The 12270-nt window shown below is 47.6% G+C and overlaps 6 protein-coding genes across 6 annotated transcripts; 4 read left to right on the plus strand and 2 right to left on the minus strand.

The window, feature by feature from the left end:
* Positions 1 to 488: 488 nt before the first annotated feature.
* Positions 489 to 1618, plus strand: LY89DRAFT_83922 (uncharacterized protein). The gene is made up of 2 exons (XM_018223445.1): positions 489 to 1494; positions 1559 to 1618. Exon 1 carries the CDS (start codon positions 578 to 580, stop codon positions 1382 to 1384), a length of 807 nt encoding a protein of 268 aa, XP_018070787.1. The 5' UTR covers positions 489 to 577; the 3' UTR covers positions 1385 to 1494; positions 1559 to 1618.
* A 275-nt stretch (positions 1619 to 1893) lies between these two features.
* LY89DRAFT_585928 (general substrate transporter) lies at positions 1894 to 3551 on the plus strand (the record flags this gene model as incomplete). Its single annotated transcript, XM_018209348.1, has 3 exons — positions 1894 to 2091; positions 2144 to 2407; positions 2457 to 3551. 3 exons carry the CDS (start codon positions 1894 to 1896, stop codon positions 3549 to 3551), a joined length of 1557 nt encoding a protein of 518 aa, XP_018070788.1.
* A 94-nt stretch (positions 3552 to 3645) lies between these two features.
* LY89DRAFT_685411 (uncharacterized protein) lies at positions 3646 to 5299 on the minus strand. Its single transcript, XM_018215077.1, has 6 exons — positions 5022 to 5299; positions 4891 to 4968; positions 4690 to 4840; positions 4366 to 4472; positions 4191 to 4294; positions 3646 to 4135 (listed from the first exon to the last, which is right to left on the minus strand). Exons 1-6 carry the CDS (start codon positions 5025 to 5027, stop codon positions 3700 to 3702), a joined length of 882 nt encoding a protein of 293 aa, XP_018070789.1. The 5' UTR covers positions 5028 to 5299; the 3' UTR covers positions 3646 to 3699.
* A 1341-nt stretch (positions 5300 to 6640) lies between these two features.
* On the plus strand, positions 6641 to 8165 carry LY89DRAFT_697593 (glycoside hydrolase; the record flags this gene model as incomplete). The annotated part of the gene is made up of 3 exons (XM_018216922.1): positions 6641 to 6753; positions 6805 to 7054; positions 7104 to 8165. 3 exons carry the CDS (start codon positions 6641 to 6643, stop codon positions 8163 to 8165), a joined length of 1425 nt encoding a protein of 474 aa, XP_018070790.1.
* Positions 8166 to 8458: 293 nt separating this feature from the next.
* LY89DRAFT_719156 (uncharacterized protein) lies at positions 8459 to 10164 on the minus strand (the record flags this gene model as incomplete). Its single annotated transcript, XM_018218472.1, has 5 exons — positions 8459 to 9169; positions 9219 to 9410; positions 9476 to 9830; positions 9876 to 9904; positions 10135 to 10164. The coding sequence occupies 5 exons, from the start codon at positions 10162 to 10164 to the stop codon at positions 8459 to 8461; spliced, it is 1317 nt and encodes a 438-aa protein (XP_018070791.1).
* Positions 10165 to 10550: 386 nt separating this feature from the next.
* LY89DRAFT_685413 (uncharacterized protein) lies at positions 10551 to 11925 on the plus strand. Its single transcript, XM_018215078.1, has 2 exons — positions 10551 to 11296; positions 11392 to 11925. Exons 1-2 carry the CDS (start codon positions 10605 to 10607, stop codon positions 11606 to 11608), a joined length of 909 nt encoding a protein of 302 aa, XP_018070792.1. The 5' UTR covers positions 10551 to 10604; the 3' UTR covers positions 11609 to 11925.
* Positions 11926 to 12270: the final 345 nt, after the last annotated feature.

Consider the following 12270-nt stretch of genomic DNA (forward strand, 5'->3'; position numbering starts at 1 on the left):
GTGAGCCAAGTGTTCGTCTTCATAGCAAACACTATTCTGTCCTTGTGACCCCGTCACGATGCAACATTACTTCCATCATTTGCCACGACCTTGCGTGTTTGCTTGGTACACATCACATCATATTGCGTCTCGTTTGAGCAAGTCGAACGCTGTACGAAGGATCAATCTTGCGAGATGGTTCTTGGGATGAGTTGCTCTTTGCCTCGTTTTTGCCAAGTGTCGAGTGGCACACCCAGCTGGCACCTCTATGAGCGCGCCTCGAATGCTCAGTTGGACCAAGTGTTATGTGACAGTGCCTTCAGATTTGAGCCATCTCACACACTGTTAACTAGTACGTCGACATGTTTTCATGAATTCGAGGACATGCCAACGCCTTGTCTGATAGATTGTCTTGTTTAATGACCTATTCCTGTGCAGAGGACATACTGCTGCCTCATCAGCGGGCACGTATAAGAAACCCACTACAACTACTTCAATCTTTGGTTGCTGCTGCCATTTCTTCATTTTCACTATACGCTCACAAATCTCGTCAAGTCTGACACATATATCGCTTGCCTTGTTTTGCTCCTCCCAAGATATGAAAATGGCGGGACCTATCAGGGTCAATCCGCCTTGGAATCCACTTTGGAATGCTCGTGCTCAAATCCCTCCAGCACTTATCAGAAGACCTTGGTTGAGAGGTTCGGAGTTACTTATCGATACTGGCCGTAATCATTGGGTAGTGACGCCCACTCAATTAAGGCGAGAATGGCCTGAGCTGTATCGAAGCCTTCGAGCTTCCGGCAATCGAGTGGCAATACAACCCAGCAAACCATGGTACGAGTTTCGAAGTCTAGAGGATTATTCATATGATTCTGCCGCTTGGGAAAACATCATGGCTATGATGGCCACTCGAGGAAATGCTCTTCTTGCGCCTTACATCACAAATCCTCCTCACCTCGATCTGTTACTGAACGAGATGTTGCAACATCGCTTCAATCCAATCGCCCAAGCCTATCTATACGACGCCACGATTCCTTTGCTAGGCCGGGTTAGTGAACTACTCGAGAAGAATGGTGGGTTTTGGCCTCCTTCGAATATTGTGTTTCAACTCATTCAAAAATGTCAAGCTCTGGTTCCATCGGTGGCAAGGTTGGGCCCGGGCTATATCTACGATCTCATCGTGTGTATCGACCGAATAAGTGGCCAAGATCATCAGACCCTTATCAACACACTTTCCATGATAAATGACATTCAAGACCTCGCGTTGCTTGGGCAGCTCTGCGACGAGCAAGCCTTAGCGAAGGTCTATGGGGGTGAGGGGAGCACGCTCGCAATTCGCATTGGGTCGCTTATCTATGACCTTAGTTGGGATGCCTATGCGGTTGATCGAGGGCATGTTTAGCTCGGTTGGCACATAAAGGAGACCGTTGGCTATAGGAATAGAGAAGATGCGTTCTCCTGGTTTTCCTTTGTTGTTGTTTCGTTGCCGCAAGCTGCAATTGACTCGGACTTGTACGATATCCCAAACTCGAAATAGCACGAGTCAACAATGACCCACTTTACTGAGTTTTTCTAGAACACCACAATGTCGCGCCATCTCTATCTAGTGCCCCCAACATCCCTGCTCCGGATAGGACCCCGAGCAAAATTTTGGACGTGGACGTGTTCCGTACCTTGCATGGGTTCATAAATCTCACGATACAACCTCCATCCCCGCAGTATCCGCGAGTCAGTCCACAACTCCAGCATCTTCCCAGATTACGGCTCAAAGGCTTAACCACTCGTTGGTCCTCTTTACCAGGGCGCATGAATCGAGTCTCGCGTCCGAATAACCTTCTCAATCATAAGACGGTCCCTTCGACGGATAATACCCAACATGCTGCGGCCATCAAATCCGAAGACAGAGACGAGATGGCAGAGAACATACAGGAATCGATCACACAAGAGGTGAAAGTGACGGCGGAAGAAGATGCAGTGAGCACAACTGAGATCATCTCAATAAACGACAGCAAGAAATCAACATGGGAATTATTGTCACAATATAGGGCTGCCATTCTCTGGTCCGCATTTATGGGGTTGGGGGCAATTAATTGGGGAATGGATGTATTGGTAAGTCTCTTGAACGACACTATACAATAATTGAGACTGACGATATATTTAGTTGTCTAATGGAGTCATATCTGTTCCATCATTCCAGAAGGATTTTGGTTACATGTTCCAGAATGCCTACATCATTAGCGCTAGCTGGCAAATCGCTTTCAACACGGCCTCTTCTATCGGAGGTTTCTTTGGAGCCATCGGGTCTGGGTATCTTGCAGATAGGATGGGAAAGAGGATAACTCTTGCAGTGGGATGTGTTGTCAGTATCGGTGCAGTCTTCATCCAGATATTCGCAGGACAACCTGGGACACTGCTAGCAGGAAAGGTGAGTTCTTACTCTTTGCCTCGAAGATTTCTCTCGCTGACCATCACAGCTCATCAACGGTCTCTCACTCGGCTGCTTCCTAACGATCCCATCCTCATTTGCAGCAGAAATTTGTCCAGTGGAAGTCCGTGGCCTGACGACATCTGGAGTTCAATTGTTCATCGGCATCGGTCAACTAGCAGCAAACCTCATTCTCAAAGGAACCGGAACCCTCGACTCAACCCTAGCTTACAAGATTCCCTTCGCTCTACAGTTCATCTTCCCAGTCCTGCTCCTGCTCGGCCTCCCCTTCTGCCCCGAATCCCCATGGTTCCTCGTCCGCAAGCGCCGCACTAACTACGCTACTGAAGTCCTGCAGAAACTCGGATATGCAGCACCCCTCCAAACTCTAGGCAAGATATCGAAGACCATCACGACAGAAGAACAAAAAGCAAACAGTACCTCATACCTAGACTGCTTCCGAGGTTCAGACCTTCGTCGCACTGAGATAGCAATGGGTATCTTCTCCGTTGCTCAGCTCTCAGGCGTAGTATTCGTCGTTGGCTACTCGAGCTACTTCTTCGAGCAAGCAGGCCTCTCTGCCTCAACATCCTTCTCAATGTCCGTCGGTGTATCGGTTCTTGGTCTCGTAGGCGTTGTCTGTTCCTGGTTCTTGATCAATAGAACGGGTCGTCGCTCAGCAACTCTTGTTGGTATGAGCATCTTGACAGTACTTTTATTCTTGATCGCCATCCTCGATATCCTACCCGCGACAAGGGGCGGCAACACTGGTCCAGTCTACGGCCAGGTAGCATGCATTATCGCCTTTGCTTTCATCTACCTCTCCACCATCGGACCGATCGGCTTCGCGCTCTTTGCCGAGATCTCCTCCTCCCGTCTCCGTTCTCGCACCGTTGGACTCGGTATCGTGGTCCAGAATCTCTTTGGCGTATTGATGAATATCGTTGTTCCATTATTGATTAATCCCGACGCAGCGAATTTGAAAGGCAAGATTGGTTTTATTTTCGGGGGGACGGCGTTGGTGAGTGTGGTGTGGGTTTATTTTAGGATTCCGGAGACGGCGCATAGGAGTTTTGAGGAGTTGGATTATTTGTTTGAGAGGAGGGTTAGTGCGAGGAAGTTTAAGGATGTTGTTGTTGGATGAAGTGAGGAAAGGGAGAGACGAGATGATGAGATGAGGCTATGGATAACGTTATGAGTTAAAGTTAGATGAGAATGAATGTATGAATTTATTGCGACTTGTTTGCTCTTGCTAGATATCGTGATGTCAATGCTTGTGGTACTAAGCAGTCTCAACACCCTAATGGTGACTGACTGCCTGATGGAGAAGCTGATCTTGATCGAGATGATGATCCTGCCGAAGATGGCGGTCCTGCTGTGGAGCCTGCAGGCGACGCTGTTCCCGTATTCTGTTTCTTCGTAGTCGCCTGACCTTGAGCACCACTCAGCCTACGTTTTCTAGCATTCGAGATCCGATCTTGTTGATCTATAGCATCTTGTATCTTCTGTGCGTGAGCTTCCGTTTGGTCGAATATCGGCCTCCATTGCTTGTCTGCTGGTATCAGCTTTCCGTACCTGATGTCGTCCATTGTTCTGTAGTCGATTTTCTCCATGGTTGAGACCCTTTTGCCGGATTCCGTCACCCAGTCATCATACTTTGGGCCCAGAGCTATGAGGTAGCTCTCGTCTTCAGGTTTGGATGTGGCTCCTCGGACGATGATGTGGCCGCTTATGTTGGTGGTGAGCGTATGTCAGGAACAGGGTGATTTCATAAGGCACTTACAAAATACGGTCTGGTTTAAATGCCTGTGTTGTGAATTGCGCTACCTGAGTGTCCCAGTAGTCCGTCTGGAGTATGTTTTCCATAAATGTCACTGGCACTGGCCACTGCAACACATCAGTACCTACAATTCGTGCAAAGTTGGTGTAGGGCTGCAGTCTAAGAACGAGATTCTTACATAGCTGGCGATCGCATTCTCTTGAAAGTTTTCGCTGAATCTGATTCGCTGTCTTTGTTCTGGTAGCACCACTCGCAAGTCTGGTGGAAAGAATTTGAAATTGACCCCTATATCCCGGAATTCAAAATTAGCCCGCTGATTTTGTGTACCTCCGTATTTAAGTAGGAGAAGGCGCAATCTGCGCCATTCGCGTAAATGGCGAGCCCGCGCAGAATCTGCACTCTTCAAAACCAGGAAGATGGTTGTGTGACGAAAGCCTGGCTGCGGACCGGCACCATAGATAGCAAAGAAAGGGAGGTGAATCTGTGGAAAGATGTAACTTACAGTTATGGACACAAACGCTGAGGACAGCCCAGCTGTCCATCTTGCTAAAACGCAAATCGGATCTGACTATCCAGAAGTCTGTAACATAGCCACCCCAAACAGCGTTCTCGAGTGCTCTCCCGCATTCGTTGCTTTCCTCGTCCTCGAAAAACTATGTGGTGTTAAATCTATCTTAATCTGAGAAGAGCCACCTGGACTCACTGGTTCCGGCTGAACAGGGAAGACTGGCGAAGGATGATTAGGAATGTCTAAAGATTGGATATACCGTACAGCTACATGCTAGTAGATTGGCGTTAGACTCTGTACTCTCCTGTCCGCGACGGTCGACTTACAGCCATCTCATGAAGAATCTTTCCACGTCAGTCGGAACCCCTGTCTCCACGATTCGTCGTTACTTACAACCTTGGCCACGAAGAACTGTTGCATAAGCGTCTCAGTAACATTCAACTCGGACTTAAGCAGTGGCGCCAGCAACTCTAGCGCTAGTGTTATTTTGAGGGATAACAAGTCCTTTGGATCTTGGTTCTGGTGCACAGACTGGAGAAAAGAATTCGTCTTTGAGTTTCGATTTCTGGCGTTATTCTTGCTTGGCTGGATATCGAATCGAAGCTTGCCCTTTAGCTTTTCCCAAACCTCAGTGATTTTCAGCGTCGCATTCGCTGCAACTTGTGGTTCACGAGCTCGAATTCCATACAAGTCTCTCTCATGGCCCCCATCGTTGAATTGTGAGGCAGGAAGCTTGACCCAGTCAGCATTGATCAATGCGTCAAACCTGTATGCCGATTAGTGACCTTTCTATTCGAGTTCGCCTAGGTGATGCGGACTCGATCCTCAACCGTGGATCCGTACCAAAGCCACAAGCAGGACGCAGCCAGAAGTTTGGTGGATAATCGCAAAATGGGCTTAAGAATTTTCCAAACGACATTGTTTTTGGCTTCCCAAGTACCTTGAATGCCGCCACCAATATTGTTGCTGCTCGCCAACCATCGACTCTTAATGAGTATCTTATGAATCGGGACCTCTAAATCAGAAGGCTTTGCATCTGCTTTACTCAAACAGCCCGATTCTTCTAGCTCCCAAGTCGTAAATGTCCGAAGAATGCTTCTCTGGTAGTCCTCGCGAGCCTTGAACTCGTCGATGGCGGCTTCATCTGCCGCTGAACTGTCTGCTTGAAATAGGATGGGAGTAAGACCACTCTTTCCTGTGCCTCTGAATAAGACATTCCTAGATGTGCCGTATCTTGTCGCATATCTTGTAAGTTCTCTCTGTGTCGGAGCCGCAGACATCTTCGTCTTTGGGAAATATCCATACTGTACGTGTCTTTGTGCTCGCGTCGAGGCTGTTATTGCTCATTCCAAACCCCCGAGACGCATTCCAGAAGAAAGCGGATTTTAACACAAAAATGAAAGCAAATCACATACTCGTACCGTCATTCAATTCATCGCATGCTTTGCAGAAAAGAAACAACATGTTGAAGCTTGACTATCAGAGAAATACATTGGCCCTACCTCGTTATGATGGCCGAACATTTCAACCAAGCTAGAAATTGACGGCTTCGCCCATTTCAATGTACGAGATGAATCATAGCGAAACAATTTTGACTTCAAGATTCCTCCATGATGTTGCCCAAATCGAATTGCTGTGATCGAACTTTGACGAGAGAGAAAGCTCTGGTGGCTGGTGGAGGTCGGATAAATGGGATTTAACCGGCATAGCGCTAGCAGCCCCAGCGCGTGAAGCTCTGGGAGATGTCGTGGAGTATCTTCAGCAGTCCACGGCAGCCCTACTTGCATGAGCGATGTAGGAGCTCGACATATAACATGGGCGCCGTGGCGTACCATGGCAGATTTGATCTATACAAATAATCGAAGGATCTACAATTCCTGGATAAAAGCATTACTACCTTCCGAGAATGAGCACCTTATCCTCATTGACCTGACCACGAAACACGATGTCAAACGGATTTCTGAAGGTTGAGGGAGAGAAGGTTGTCGATGGCAAAGGAAATGCCATTGTACTTCGAGGAGCAGGTCTCGGAGGATGGATGAATATGGAGAATTTCATGTACCTCAGCTACATTCTTCTGCCAATAGCAGGTAACTAATCTGCTAAAAGTACAGGATATCCAGGCCATGAACATCAACATCGAGCAGCAATGCTGAAAGTCTTGGGGAAAGAGAAGCAAGAATTCTTTTTCGACAAGTTCTTGGAATACTTCTTCATGGAGGACGATGCCAAGTTCTTTGCCAGCCTGGGCCTCAACTGCATACGTCTGCCATTCAATTACAGGCATTTTGAAGACGATATGAATCCGCGAGTGCTGAAGGAGTCTGGTTTCAAGCACCTTGATCGTGTGATTGACCTCGTAGGTTGTCCCTCCGAGTCCGATACTCGTACTTTACTAATTGTGGTAGTGTGCCAAACATCAAATCTACACGATCCTCGACTTGCATGCCCTTCCTGGTGGACAAAGCCCCGGCTGGCACTGCGACAGTGGCAGCTCATACGCTGCGTTCTGGGACCACAAAGACCATCAGGACCGGGTAATCTGGCTTTGGGAGCAGATTGCTACGCACTACAAGGACAATACGTGGGTAGCGGGGTACAATCCAATCAATGAGCCTTGCGATCCCGAACATTGGCGTTTGCCTGCTTTCTACGAACGCTTCGAGCCTATAATTCGAGAGATCGACCCTAATCATATACTCTGGATGGATGGGAACACGTTTGCTGCCGAATGGAAGACTTTTGACCATGTTCTGCCAAATAGCGCATATTCTCTGCACGACTACAGTCAGATGGGCTTCCCGACTGGCGAGCGATTCAAGGGCACACCGGAGCAATTGGCAAAACTTGAACAACAGTTCTTGAGAAAAGCGTCAATCATGCAGCAACACAAAGTCGTAGCCTGGAATGGAGAATTTGGCCCTGTATACTCAGATCCAAGGGTGGACGCAGATGCCGAAGAAATCAACCAAGAGCGCTACAACCTTCTTGGCGCACAACTAAATGTATACGACAAATATCAGATCCCATGGAGCATCTGGTTATACAAAGATATTGGAGTACAAGGAATGGTATATACCGACCCTGAAGGGCCTTGGATGAAGAAAATCCAACCTTTCTTAGAGAAGAAGAAAAAGTACCAACTGGACGCCTGGGGGAAGTATCCCAGCAAAGAAATTGACGATTTGTTCGCTCCACTTGCGAATTTCATCGATATAGCATGTCCCGAAGCAACGAACACTTATCCGACCACTTGGCCTACTCGAACACATCTTGCCAGGAATGTGATAGAGACGTTCATGGCACAGGCTTTCTCGATGGAGTTTGCGAATCTGTTCAAGGGTATGAGCATGGAGCAGCTCGATGAGGTTTTGCAAAGCTTCAAATATTCTCATTGCAAGCAAAGGAGTGGATTGAACAAGATCATGAGTGATCATGCTGCGCTTCGTAGGAAGGGTGCAAGTGGTTGAAAATGAGATTTGGAAATACGAGGATACGTTATGGTGTTGATGGGCGCTATCAGTACTGTCTAGCAGCTCCAGTATACCAAATTGTATCAAGTGTTTGTGGAACCCTGCCACTCATTTATCCTTTGCTTCTTCGAAACACCTCTCCTCTGTGAAGTGTCTGCTTCTTCTGAAAACCCCATTATGTTTTACAAGTCCTCGAACAAATCTCCCATGCGATTCAATAGTGGTCACGGACGGGTTCCTGCTTCACGATTGATCTTCCTCCAGCATTACTGCTTTCTGAAGTCCCGAGGTTAGCTCATAAACATGCATTTGGCATTATGCAACTCACCACCATTCTTGGCATGCAAGCCTCTGAGTCCATGTCGCCAATCTTGAGGTTGAGGCTCAATGCTCAATCTCGAAGCCAGACGTGCTAGGTCGCCACCAGACTGGCGGTTATGTGATGGACGAGAGTAGTTGCTGTGTACATTACGGTACTCGCTGACATCTGTTCTCAATACGCATCGGTTGCGTTGTCCGTAATTAGAACTTGCTCTGCTGCTGGTTTGTGGTCTTTGTTGCTTGAAGTTGTTCCGGGCTGCTTCCCTTGCCTCTGCTTGCTTTTCTTCTTCGGCCTTCTTCGCCTCTTCGGCTTTCTTGGCCTCCTCGGCTTCTCTGACCTCTTTAGCCTGCTTAGCCTCCGCTGCCTTTGCCTCTGCTGCCTTTGCCTCCAGGGTTTGGCTCTCTTCCTGCTTGATTGTTGCTCTTCGCTCTTCGAAAAGCACATTCTGAATATCTATACTCAAAACTTTACGATTCATCTCCATCTTAGCTTCACGTTTCTTGCAATCCTGGATTTGCTCATCGAGGTTGATCTGACGAGAAGTGATGGTCTTGTCCTTCGGGTCCATCTTCTTGAGTCTGGCGATTGCATGCTGTTCTGCTTCAACGGCTGCCTGTTTCTTGTTCAACCTCTTCAATTTCCGCGCCAATTTTTTGCCGCGCTCTCTCAGCTCCTCGTTCTACTCTCTTGTCAGTAAAAGTTTCGAAGTGTAGCTACAAATTATGTACCGGATACTCTCGATCTTCTTCGTCGGCCTCCTTCGTAATCTCATCAGAATCCTCCTCGACAGCCTCCATCTCCTCATCTTGATCCTCATCTTGATCCTCATCCGTATCCTCCATCTTTTTCACCTTCTTCTCCTTGATTTTCTTCTTCTTCTTTTGAGAATAAGAAGAAAAGCCATACAGTTTGACAACTTTCTAAACACGCCATGTCATTAGTCTGATGTCGAGAAGAGTTGGGCCGGATCAAGATTAGCACGTACGCTGCCATTCTTGTCCGTACGCTCGTGAATGAGGACCCCATCTTGCATGTGTACAACATCGCCTTCCTTTTGTTTAAGACCGCGCTTGGGAAGTTTTTCCAAGGCGTACTTGACCTTGGCCATCGCTGCGACTACCGGTGTGCTTCGAATGAAGTTAATCTCTTCTTGTTGAAAGTCGTAGGTTTTGTTCGTCTCGTTGGCAAAGAAGAGAAGTTGGAAGAGACGCGCTCGTGGTGACGAAGCTAACCAGCCTCGCGTTCCCTCTTCGAAAGCGAAAGGAAGACAACAATCTTCGGATTCAACTTCGGTGCCAGAAGATTTCAACTTGGTTCCGAGTTTGATACCAGTAAGGAGTCTGCTGCAACGGTAGAACCGTTGTCACAAACTGTCAAGCCTTTACCTGCTGTTGAGGTTGGTGTTCTTCACAGGCTTTGATAATTCTCAGTATTCGAATGTTGTCGTCGCAAACCTTTTTTCAAGCGATGCCGACCAGAAAAACTAAGGCAGCCCGAGCTAGAAATACACTACTAGCGCGGTAAACATGAATCAGTGCTTCTACGAGCAGCCAACGATTATTTCTCGGATTGTTGGTGCAACGAAATCATTCACCCAGATGCAATCAAAGGCTAGAGCGGCAATTCGGTCTTACAGTCTCTCACATGGCGAGAGCCTTGTGTTCCTGAAGCCATGCCAGTGGCATTGGCCTACAAACACAGCTTGAAGGACATCAACACAGCAGCACTTTACAAAGACAGTAAGCTGGCAAGATCTGGTCGGTGACGGACACATGCACGTGGGAGTCGAGAGCTTGAACACTTGAGATATTTGCAGGTAAGACGCTGGAGCATGGACACAAAAGGGATGTGGAATAGATTCTCAAAAATTCTCATTGCATTTGACTGCTGTAGGTCTCTGATCAACCTCACGTCCAAGTATTACAGTTGGTCTTAGGTAGCACTTCCCCAAACCATAAAGGTGCGATGCTTACAGTCAAGCAGGGAAGTCGTTCCTTCCTCGACCCTGGAGACATGACAATTTCTCAACCTCGCTCTCAGAAACATTCACAACATATCACATCGCGAGTATCCCAATTGACAACCAACATCATTTAACGAGTCGATTATCCATTATGTCATCCGGCAGCGAACCTTCTGGTACTCAGTCATCATATGCATCCCGCTTCGAGCAACCTGCTGCCGATCAGCAACCTTCCGGACCCGATCAGGTCGCAGACTCGCAGCTTCTAGCAGATTCCCAAGCATGGCTCGAGGCACATGCGTCTAACTCTGTTGGACCTGGTGTTCCTCAAGGTTCTGGATCGCAGCATCCTTCCAACTCTGGTCAGCTTGCCGATTCTCAGCCTCCTGCGGATTCTCAAAGACAGTCAGAAGTGAAACCGTTCAGTAAGGAGGATACGGATCGCTTGGTTGCATTATCTCGCCGTCAGAAAGCTTCAGAAGTCCAGGAACGACCCGAGTCTCAAACCTCTACTTTAAGAGAGCGGGAATCATTTGTTGTCATCGAGTCGCTTGGAGAGCTCGTCAGTCTAGCAGAACAACATCCGAAAAATGGCCTACCATTTCGACACTTAGTTGACATCAATAAATGTCTTAATAAGCCCTCGAACTTGCTTCGATACCATATCAATTTTGTCCTTCGCCGTACAACCACTTATTATCCGCCTTTCGGGACCGCCAATAATCGCGTTCGCGCCAATTTGAAGCCAATGGAGGACAATTTGAAAGATCTGCCAAACCCGCAGATCGATACAGCTTGGCAAGAGGCACGATTGATTGCACAAATTGAGAGATATCATCAACGGTAAGTGGCATTATAGACTTTCACTATGTCGATATGCATTGTCTCGATCCTAAACACCGTGAAGATGCTTACGCTGACTGAATTTGCATCGATAGGAAGATCGATGCTCCCAGATTCTTGGCAGAATGTATCAAGGCTGGGGTGACGGACTACATACTCTTTGTTGAAGGAAAGATGATTGTATACATGGGTGCTAAAGGCGAACGATACGAGGAGCATTTTCCGGATGCTGAAACTCCCAACCCAGAAACTCCCGACCCAGCACGTAAGAGGCGTAAAACCAACAGCAACTCCAAATGCACCGTCAATTGAAATACATGCATGTCTTGAGTGCCAGAATTCTGTGTAGGCAGGAATTATGGGTCGGATGCTTTCGATCATGCAGCAGCTGCTGGTCTATTTGGAGAACCAGAGTATGGGCAAACACATCAATCTGAGTCTTTTCAAGGCATACTCGACTGATTGCCACTTGCACGTGAAAGTAAAATTTTGCTGCAAGTCAAAAGCTCCGGATATCTTTGTATTGGGAGTGCCCTAAGGTACTCGGAGTTGTTGTAAGGAGAGACTTTTGAAGCCTACGATGTGTAACAAAATTTCACAAGTTTATAGCGACTAATGGATGGCAGCATGCTTCCTTCCAATAGTTCCAGAGGTAAAATTCCTTGTCCAATCAGGCTGGCTTGAAATTCGATAAGAATTGTTGGCTGCAGACTTCTTATGTAGCAGCATGTCACTATCACTCTCTCATTAGCGCAACGTGAAAATAAAGCAGGATTTTACGCGTCACTGGAATTTTGACCTTCCTCATTGGTCCTGCGGGAAGAAGCGAGTTGCCCCAAAAGCTTGACTTGACCAGCAACCTGGAGGATCAACCTCTTGCATGTCTCGTTTCCCCAGCGTTCGCGGAAGATCGGATGGGGCGCTGGTATTTAGGGCGCATGCCGGCCGAGCATGGCTTCAAGCTGAAGCTTTTA

Source organism: Mollisia scopiformis, assembly GCF_001500285.1.
Source record: "Mollisia scopiformis unplaced genomic scaffold LY89scaffold_13, whole genome shotgun sequence".
Lineage (NCBI taxonomy): Eukaryota > Fungi > Ascomycota > Leotiomycetes > Helotiales > Mollisiaceae > Mollisia > Mollisia scopiformis.